Source organism: Tamandua tetradactyla, chromosome 9, assembly GCF_023851605.1.
Source record: "Tamandua tetradactyla isolate mTamTet1 chromosome 9, mTamTet1.pri, whole genome shotgun sequence".
Taxonomy (NCBI): domain Eukaryota; kingdom Metazoa; phylum Chordata; class Mammalia; order Pilosa; family Myrmecophagidae; genus Tamandua; species Tamandua tetradactyla.
The window spans coordinates 10,013,400-10,023,222 of NC_135335.1; the positions used below are offsets into that span (position 1 = coordinate 10,013,400).

General features: G+C 63.2%; 1 protein-coding gene across 1 annotated transcript in view; it reads right to left on the reverse strand.

The window, feature by feature from the left end:
* LOC143645518 (solute carrier family 22 member 11-like) overlaps positions 1–9,309 on the reverse strand; it is a 32,609-nt gene extending 23,300 nt beyond the window's left edge. The window contains exons 1-7 of the mRNA XM_077114830.1: positions 8,905–9,309; positions 6,992–7,095; positions 3,935–4,089; positions 3,683–3,851; positions 3,051–3,174; positions 1,791–1,906; positions 227–441 (exon numbers count right to left, since the gene is read on the reverse strand). Of these exons, the coding sequence (XP_076970945.1) occupies positions 227–441; positions 1,791–1,906; positions 3,051–3,174; positions 3,683–3,851; positions 3,935–4,089; positions 6,992–7,095; positions 8,905–9,309 (1,288 nt within the window). The remainder of the gene's footprint in view (positions 1–226; positions 442–1,790; positions 1,907–3,050; positions 3,175–3,682; positions 3,852–3,934; positions 4,090–6,991; positions 7,096–8,904) is intronic.
* Positions 9,310–9,823: the final 514 nt, after the last annotated feature.

Sequence of the window (9,823 nt, forward strand, 5' to 3'; positions counted from 1 at the left end):
GCACCAGTGGGTGGGTGGAAAGAGGGGCCTGGCTGGGAAGCCGAGTCCCCCAGCCTCCCCCACCCTCCCTCCCAGTCCAGCCTGGAGCGTCTGTGCAAGCCCTGGCTTGTTCCCTCCTCGCTGGGGGATCTCGGTCATCAGGGAAATGGACGGGGTGCACTGGGTGGGGGATTCCCGAGACGGGGTGGGCAGGGCAGCCCCCACCCCCGTGCCCCCCTTGCATCACCTTGTGGCACCAGCGTGTTGGCCAGGATGGAGCAGCCGCATGTGAAGAGGGCGCCGGCCATGACCCCGCGGCGGCCCAAGCACCGGAGCACGAGGGGCACACAGGTCTGGCCCACGAAGTTCACCGCCCCGAGGAGAACCTGGAGGATGAAGATGTCGCCTCCCAGGCGCTGCAGATCCAGGGCCAGCCCGAAGTAGGAGAATAACATGGAGAAGCTGCAGGGCAAACACGGGAAGTCGGGTCCCCGCCCCACAGGACAGGGCACCCTTCAGCACCCCCAGCCCAGCGGCTGTCCCGAGAGGTGCAGTTTCTGCGTGGAGCGGGGCATGGCCAGAGCCCAGGAAGCCTGTGGGGTTGTGGGATGCAGGAAGGTCTCCCCAAGGTCAGGCTCACCCCAGGAAAGGGCAGGCAGGATGGGCTGGGGCGCTGGCCCTCAGGCTCCCTGGCCACTGACCAGCGAGAAGATTTGACCCTTTCTGGCCCTGAGCCAAGACCAACTGGGGGGTCTCTGTGATCCCTGCGCTGTCCCCTCTGTCCTGGCCGTGGCCCTCTCTGGTCTTCTTTCCTGGGCCGGGTCCTGCTTGACCAGCCGTGAAGCTGGGCACGTCTCTGACCACTCTCGGTATCAGGAAGACTGGGGGTCGCAGGAGTTCGGGGTGTCTGGGGGGTGCTGGACCGCACTGCCCCGAGTCTCTCCTGGGACCTTGCTCCAGCTGGGGTGACCCCGGCTTTTGGGGGCGGCGTCAAAGACCCGTCACCACTGGGCAGAGGCAGGGCCCAGAAGGGGCACCCCAGGTCCAAGCCCCCGGGGGTCAGCTGGGACCTGGCTGTCCATGCGTCTCCCCGGCGCCTCCTTCCCTCCCCCACCCGCATAGCTCCCAAGATCCCCCCCATCCCCAGTAAATGTCCTGCTCACTAATCTCCATCTCAGCGTCTGCTTCCCGGGGGACCCCTGTGACGCTCCCTGGTGGAGCTGAATTTCTGCAGTTGGGAGACTGAATTTGGATCCACACGCGGCCCCAACGTGCCATTCTTCCCGCCTGCTTTTAAAATCCGTCCGCACTCCCACAAGCATCCAGCTGAGCCTGGGGCCCAGCCTCGCCCTTCCGCAGGGCGTCCTCGCGGGCAGGAGGCTGAGCACGCACCGCCCAAGGCACGGGACCTGTGCCTGGCAGAAGCCCCGGGTGCTGTGAGGTTCTCGTGCTGACAGTGAGCCGGGAAACACTTTGCTTTGGGCTGAGTTTATTTTGAGGGGCACTCTTGGGTGCCGAGGCAGGGCCTAGGGGTGGGGCAGGGTCCGGGGGACAAATGCAGGGAGGACTCAGACCCCGGGTGTGGCTCAGCCCGCAGCGGCGCAGACCCTGCCCAGCTGCTCCTCCCACCTCGGGGACTTACCTCTCTCCTGCCTGCCAAGACCCCAGCTTACTGGGGATGCTTCTCGGACCAGCCGGAAATGCTCCTGCCACCCATAAGCCAGCAGACGCTGTTCTGCCCCTGGGCGCCCCCTCTCCCTGTCCGGGAACCCGACTCTGTCTCCAGGAGAGGCTGAGCTAGGATGGCTTACCTGACCACCAGCAAACTACAGGTTCTCAAGCGGAGCAGGGGCAGGCGGAACAGCGCCAACCCCGACGGGCGGGTCTTCGCGGTGGCCAGTTCCTCCTCCATGCAGGACATCAGCACCTCCGGAGATAACGGGTTCAGTGAATGGGGCAGCCAGGTAGGCAGAGAGGTGGGGGAGCTTGGCCTGCGCCTTGGCCTCTGAGATTGGACCCGTAGAGGTGGGGGTGGATGCAGATGGGGTTCTCTCTGGCCTCGTGGCTGAGCTCTCTTCTGCAGAGCTGCCCCACCTCCCTGGAGCCAAAGAGGGAGTGTCCGTGCTGGGGGCTGCGGGATGGTGCCCTTGACCGCCACCCTGCAAAGCCCAAACACCCTCTTTCTTGCCCAGTCAGGCTCCTTGCTGCTCCCAAGTTTCCTATGCAGTCCTCTCCAGTGCTCAGTGGAGCACTGCCCCCTGCCTCTGGGCCCTGCCTACACTGGACTCAGCTCTGTTCTGGTGATGTGGGTGGTGGTAGTGTTGGTGTGGGTACTGTGATATGTGGTGACTGGTGGTGGAGGTGCCAGTGGTGGTGATGGTGGAGGTGATGGTGGTGATGGTGGAGGTGATGGTGGTGATGGTGGAGGTGATAGTGGAGGTGCCAATGGTGGTGATGGTGGAGGTGATGGTGGAGGTGATGGTGGTGATGGTGGAGATGATAGTGGAGGTGCCAATGGTGATGATGGTGGAGGTGATGGTGGTGATGGTGGAGGTGATGGTGGAGGTGATGGTGGAGGTGTTGGTGTTGATGGTGGAGGTGATGGTGGAGGTGATGGTCATGGTGATGGTGGAGGTGCCAATGGTGGTGATGGTGGAGTTGATGGTGAAGGTGATGGTGGAGGTGATGGTGGAGGTGTTGGTGTTGATGGTGGAGCTGATGGCCGTGGTGATGGTGGAGGTGATGGTGGAGGTGCCAATGGTGGTGATGGTGGAGTTGATGGTGGAGGTGATGGTGGTGGTGATGGCTGTGATTGTGGAGTTTATGTAGAGATGGTGATGCTGTTGGTGATGGTGGTGTTTGTGTAGAGGTAGTGATGGTGGAGGTGACTATGGTGGTGCTGATGTTTTGTAGAGATGCTACTATTGGTTTTGGCGACGCTATTGGCAGCTAGATGGAGGTGATGCTAGAGTGGGTCATGGAGGTGGTGGTGATAGTACAGAAAATGCATCCATGGATGTCCTTGCCTGGGCCGGGTCTCACCCTCCAGGTCCCACATGGCAGTGTCTCACCTCCATGGTCAGCGTGTTTTTGGCGTCCTTGTGACCATTTATCCTGGCCACCTTTCTGAGTGCCCGCAGCCCTTGGTCTGGTTTGCCTGTAATAATGAGCCATTGGGCGGATTCTGGCAGCCACCTGTAGAAGGAGCAGGAGCTGGGCTGGGTCCTGGTTGTTTTGGTGTCTACTGTGACTCCCCTGGGTCGGGGAGGGTGGTGGGCAGCGGAGCCTCCAGCTGCAGAGGGAACGGAGAATGCAGGTGCCTCTCCCACTTTGCTGCAAATGCCAGGTGGGAGATGGTGGCTTGGGAATAAAGACGAGCTCCAGGGCCTGACTGCCCTCTGCTTCCCTGTGCCAGCCCACCTGGCTGCCCTGGGTACTGGGAGCCTGTGCACCCAGTCCTCTTACAGTCAGGAAATGGGCTGCTGGGCATGGGGTGTCCTAGAGGCGCCACCTCTCCTTGATTCTGGGGCCATTTCTCACAGCCAAGCGAGGGCCCAGCTCAGCCCCTCTCTCTTCTTGCCTCCCAGAGTCTGAGGACCTGGGGGCCAGCTAGGGTGGTGAGTGAGAGTCTCCCTCTCCACTCTGGGCCCCTTCCTGGGTTGCAGCGTTCACCCCAAGGAGAAAGACTCCCGACTGTGCCCACCAGGATGCCAGGAAGAGAGCAAAGTAGGGCAGCGCCACGGCCATCTGGAGGGCGTGCCAGTCCCGCAGGGCGAAGGCCAGGCCGGCCAGGACCACGTTCCCCGCGGCGAAGCAGCATCCCTGTGTTGCTATGGCGACAGCCCTCCTGCTGGTGGTGGTCCACTCTACCACTGGAAGGTGGGGAGGCCATGCAGTGAGGGCCACCCCCCAGCCCCGCGACCCCCACGTGGGAGCAGCCGAGGGAGAGACTCACAGAGCACACTTGTGATTATGGAGAGGCCAGAGATGGCAACAGCTTCAATACATCGGAGCGCGCAGTAGACGGGGAAGTTCGGGGAGAAGCTCACGGCCGTGCTGACCACGGCCACCTGCAGGCAGCACCAGCTCAGCATCGGCTTCCGTCCAACCCTGCCCGGAGGGAAGAGCGTTCTGGTGCCCGCAGAGCCTCCTCTGAGCTCTGGGGATACACGCGGGGCACTAGGGGATACACGTGGGGCACTAGGCGATCCACGCGGGGCACTAGGGGGTACACGCGGGGCACTGGGGGGCACACGTGGGGCACTAGGGGGTACACGCGGGGCACTAGGGGGTACACGCGGGGCACTGGGGGGCACACGTGGAGCACTGGTGTCTACACATGGGGCACTAGGGGTCACACTCGCGGCACTAGGGTGTACATTTGGGGCACTAGAGGGTACACGCAGGGCACTAGGGAATGCATGTGGGCACTAGGGGTTACAGTCAGGGCGCTCGAGGGCACACTCGAGTTCTGGGGGATACACGCAGGGCAATAGGGGGTACATTCGGGGAACTGGGGGGCACACATGGAGCACTGGGGTGTACACACTGGGCACTAGGGGTCACACTTGTGGCACTAGGGTGTACAGTCGGGGCACTAAGGTGTACACACGGGACATTAGGGTGTACACGCGGGGCACTAGGAGATACACACAGGGCACTAGTGGTTACACTGAGGGCACTAGAGGGCACACTCGAGCTCTAGGGATACATGCATGACACTATGGGGTACACTCGGGGCACTGGGGGGCACACGTGGAGCACTGGGGTGTACACACGGGGCACTAGGGGTCACACTTGTGGCACTATGTGTACACTCGGGGCACTGGGACTACACGTGGGAGATGCCATGCTCCGGGACGGCGGCTGGTCTCTGGGCCGTCGGGGTGGGGGTTCAGCTCTGGTCCTCCCAGGTGACCTGGAGACGTGGCTCGGTCTCTCTGAGCTCCACTCCCCCCACCTGCTGTGACTGGTGCTTCACCACGACTGCTGCTGCCCCAGACCAGGCGCCCCCAGGAGGCAGGGCACGTCCTGGACCCCGCAGGTGAGGCCAGAGACCCGGTGCCCCTTGGCTTCCTGGGGGCCAGCCTTGGGTACCAAGCGACCCCCACGGCCGCGTCGAGCTGCTCAGAGTTGCAGGCAGAGCTGGGCCCTCCCTGCTGCTGAGGAGGATATTTCCACGTGCAGAACCCAGAGGCCCAACCCCAGCCCGCAGCGCTGGCGCTCTGTCCAGGCCCTCTTCCAAGCTGCGGACGTGGATTAACTCGCTTAATCCTCACAAAGCCCCCGAGAGCAGATGCCAGGGTCCCCGCTTACACAAGGAAACTGAGGCACAGAGACGTGGAAGAGCCTGCCCTTTGGAGGCAAGGCCATGGCGGGCCTGGGACTCAGACCTCGGCGGGTCCACCCCGGGCCTGCACTGAAGGCCATTCGCGTCCCTGAATGTCTACTGAGAGTCTGCCACCTGTAGAGACCGACATGGGTCCTGGGACATGGCTCGGGTTTCCTGCCCGTGTGGAGTGTGCGACCTTGCAGGGACACAGACAGTCCGAGGGAGGCCGCGTGATGAGGGGGCGCGGCAAGGCCACATGGCCTTCGGTGCTGAGCCTGGGCAGGGTGCCTAGCCGGGAGGTCCAGGAAGGCTTCCTGGAGGCGGCGGCACTGGGTGAAGACTCTGTGGCCCAGAGACCCACGGAGGAGAGGCCCATGAGGCTGGGGAGCAGCGGCCAAGGGTGGGTGAGGCTGGGGCAGGGAGGGCTGCCGCTGTCAGCTCAGCTGGGCCTGGACATGTGGGGCCAGGGGAGGGCCAGGCTCACCCCCAGCTGACTGCAAAGTCACTGGCTGCAGGGAGTAGAGGCGTGGGGGGGGGCGTGGAGACCACAGGGTGGGGGCCGGGGCTGCGGTCCCTACGGGGCTGGAGGTGGCTGGGCTGGGGGTGAGGAAGAGCCCCTGTGTACTCAGGGGGGTGGAGGGGGATCCCCACAAGGACGGGGCTGGGCTGTGCCCCTGGGCGGGAGGAGCTCTCCTCTGGATGAGGGGCCCCAGATGGATTAGCCTGCGCCCTGGAGGGGCCTCGTGCACAACCACATGGAGACTCGAGTCTGCAGTTGGATTCACAAGCTTGGGCGGGGTGCAATTTAGGATTTGAAGACAGGATTAAGATGTGGCTAAACTGGACTGGGGACGGCCCTGTCCCAATGCAAGGCGTGTCTTTTAAGAAGGGAGAGAAGACACCCCGAGCAGCAGGCCAGCTGCTCAGCAGCCTCAGCGGTGGGGCGGCAGGGAGGGAGGAGCCCCCCCGCGGATTAGGGACCTCTGTTCTGCACCTGTGAGACACTGCCTTTCCCTCATTTCCAGCAACCCGGGCTGTGGGACCTTGTCACGGCAGCCCCAGAAATGAGAACGCCCTGGGCCTTTGCCCCCCTCTCCAGGCCCGTGTGGTCAGCGAGATGACATTCGTCCCTGACTGCCCGACGGCTAAGCCGTGGCCACACCTCACATGCTCTCTCCTGTCCCTACTTAGCTAAACTCAACTGGACCAGCCCCGAGGCCTCTGTCTCCATGTCCCTTCCTCCAAGAAGCCCTCCTGGGTTTCTACTTCTGGTGGTGTCCTGTAGTGGGGTGACAGCGCTGAGGTCAGACTCTCCCCTACCAGGCCGTACGCTACCTGGGGCCCGGCCGGGCTGCCTGAGCCCTGGCATACAGTAGGTGCTCAACAGAGGCTGGTGCACTAAGCGGAGGAGAGAATGTGGTGGGCAGAGGACGTGTGCGTCCCTGTCTCTTTCTTGTGGGGATGCTGACATGGCCTCGAGGCTCGGGAGTCAGTTCTGGGGTCACCTTGGGAGTGACCACTGCTTGGGGGCTCTGAGGGCGAGGGCCACGTCCCAGACCACGGCGTTCGCTTTTCCCAGGGCACCCTCTGACTCCCAGGGTGAGCGTGGATCTGACGTCTGTGCCTGTCTCCACAGTGCTGGGCTCCGTTCAGAGGGAGCCGGGCAGGGGACTCACTCACCGGGAGGAGAGGAGGCCCCACATGGCGGACCCCGCCAGGATCCCGGCCATGAAGATGGACTGGGCCAGGGGCTTCAGGCTCTGCGAGCCGCACACCAGGTCCCACTGGAAGAGAAGAGGGCACGGAGGCTGCTGACGGGCTGCAGCGCCAGGGAGGAGGGGCGCAGAGGGGTCCAGGTCGGGACTGCCCAGCCAGGATCACCTGGTCAGCCTGGATTCTGCTGCCACCCACAGGGGGAGATTTCTAGTACCAGGCCCCAGAGGCAGAAAGGGGTCCACTGGCAGTGGGGACCCCAGCTCTAGCTGCCGGGACACAGGATGGCCGTGCATGCGACAGTGTGACAGCTACTCTGGGTAGGTTGTGGTTGTCCAGTCATGCAGTGGCTGCAGTGGTAGGCAGCGGCTGGCAGTGGGGACAGTAGCTGGCATGGGGCAGTGAGGCAGTGATGAGTAGTGCCTGGCAGTGGGGACAATACCTGGCAGTGCCTGGTACTGGAGGGCAGTGGCTGGCAGTGAGTGGGGGCAGTGCCTGATAGATGCAGTTTGGTTAGTGACTGGCAGTGATGAGCAGTGTCTGGAAATGGGGGCAATAGCTGGCAGAGGAGGCAGTGGCTGGCCGAGGGGAGCAGTGGCTGGCAGTGGGGGCCGTGGCTGGCAGTGGGGGCAGTGGCTGGCAGGTACCTGCCGTGATTGGCAGGGAAGGGCAGTGGCTGGAAGCGGCAGGCAGGATGAATTCTAACCCTGCCCATTACTAGCCGGGTCAACCTGTTACTGCTGCCAAGTCCGTTTCCTAATCCAGATGGTGGGGCAATCACCCTGTTCCTCTCGTACAGATGGGGGTTGAATGGAGACGGCTCAGCACTTCCGCCCGTGATTCTTCCAGGGGCTCTGGCTGAGCACGGCCCACCCACGGTCCCAACGCGCCCAGCCCCATCCCTGTCAGGTCAGTCCTTGCCAAGACCTCGAACCTTCACCCATCTCTCCATTTCCTCCTCCAGCCGTTCTCTCGCCTGGTGGGGGAAGGGGGCGGGCTGCAAGGCTGGGTCTCCTCTTACTCCTACAGGACATTCTCCCCCCAGCAAAGTGATTTCTTAACAATGCAAATCTGTTCCTCTCACATCCCACCCCATACCTCCTAGCAGAGAACTGGGTCCCTTCCCACCGGCCCCCCGATGCTGTCCTCTCCCCATCCCCAGCTGCCGTGGCCACGGCCCCTCACCTCTGACACGCTGGCCTCACTCTGCCCCTACACCGGACCTTTGTCCTGCCCCAGCTCTCCTGATCTTCCCGTGGCCAATTCCATCTTACACCATTCAGACCTCAGCTGAAATGGCACGTGTGCTCAGAGAGGCCTCCCTGGCCCTGCCAGCGAAAGGACATTGTCCTTCACAGTCATTTATGACACGGAGCATCGAGGCAGGAGAATAGAGAGATTAGAAGCCTGGGCTCCAGATCCTGGCAGCCTGGGTTGAAGCCAGGTCCAGTCCATTTCAGGCCTGTGTGTCCTGGGGCAAGTTGCTTAGCCTCTCTGAGCTTCCATCTTCTCATGTATAAAATGGGCTGATAATAACAGTAAGCACCTCATATGATCTGGTGAGAGTGGGACAACCGGGTGGGTGTCTGCTCAATGCCAGGCCCCCAACGGGCTCTGTTTATTTCTGCCTAATGTTCTCAATGTTGACAGAGTCTGAATTCACCGTTAGAACGGAATGGAAGCTCCTAGAAGCCCCCCTGTGTACCTTGCAACCCCAGCCCCAGAACAGAATCCGGCATCATCAGCGCTCAGTAAGTGTGCATGGAGGGATAACATTTCCTGCATCAGCGGGGCCGGAGGGGACCCACCGTGTCCATCCATAGACTGTGCCTGCCACTCGGGGACGGGAGGGGAGCTGTGCACTGGGGACGCGCCCTTACCTGGGTCACGATGGTGGAGGTGAAGGTGCCGCGGTCATAGGCCCAGCCATCCACGCACGGCTCGGTGGCGGCCTCGCTCCAGTTGGCGGCCAAGGCGTTGGGGCCCAGCAGCTGCCACTGCGGCTCGCGGAAGCGGCCACACCGCTGGGGCCGCAGGTCGGGGCCCGGAGGGATGGAGACGGTCAGGAGGGCCTCAGGGTTCAGGGGCCCGGGGTGGGCGCCGGCCGTGGCGGTGCCGTTGTCCAGGAGGGGCGCCCAGCAGCGGTGGTCGGGCACGGCGGCCGAGAAGTTCTCCAGGATCATGTGGCAGGGGATCAAGAGGCAGACAGAGAGGATGGTGACCATCTGGAGAAGGTGGAAGCGGCCGACGCCCCCAGCTCGCTCCAGGAGCTCCGAGAACGCCATGGACCGGGCTGCAGCTGCGCACGGGCAGAGTCTCCTGGAAGCCGGCGAGCTGGGGGGCCCCCAGGCTGCTGCTGGGGCTCGCGGGTGGGGGTAGCGCCAGGGCCCAGGGCTCTCACCACCCCCTGCTGCCTGCCCAGAGCTGTCCTCCAATCCGAAGCCGCTTCACCCAGGCGATCTCTGGGGTCAGGGACAGCGAGGCCCCAACGCTCTGGGGCCGGGGGAGTGAGAGAGCAGGACCCCAGGAGGGCTGAGCTGCCAATTGGGCCCCCAGCAGGGAGAGGGAAGGTCGGGGGACTGGGCTGGTGCCAGGCCAGTGTGTGATGTTACTGACTACAGCGGTGGGGGAAACATCTCTCGGCCTTCGCCTCCGTTAAAGTTTAATCTCGGGGTGACTTCCTGGGTGGGGGAGGCAGAGCAGGCTCAGACTGCAGCGAGCTCCCCGCAGGCCGGCTGCTCTCAGGCTGTCATCTCAAACCTTCACTACTTCGTGTGGCCTTTTGCATCAGAAAACCGG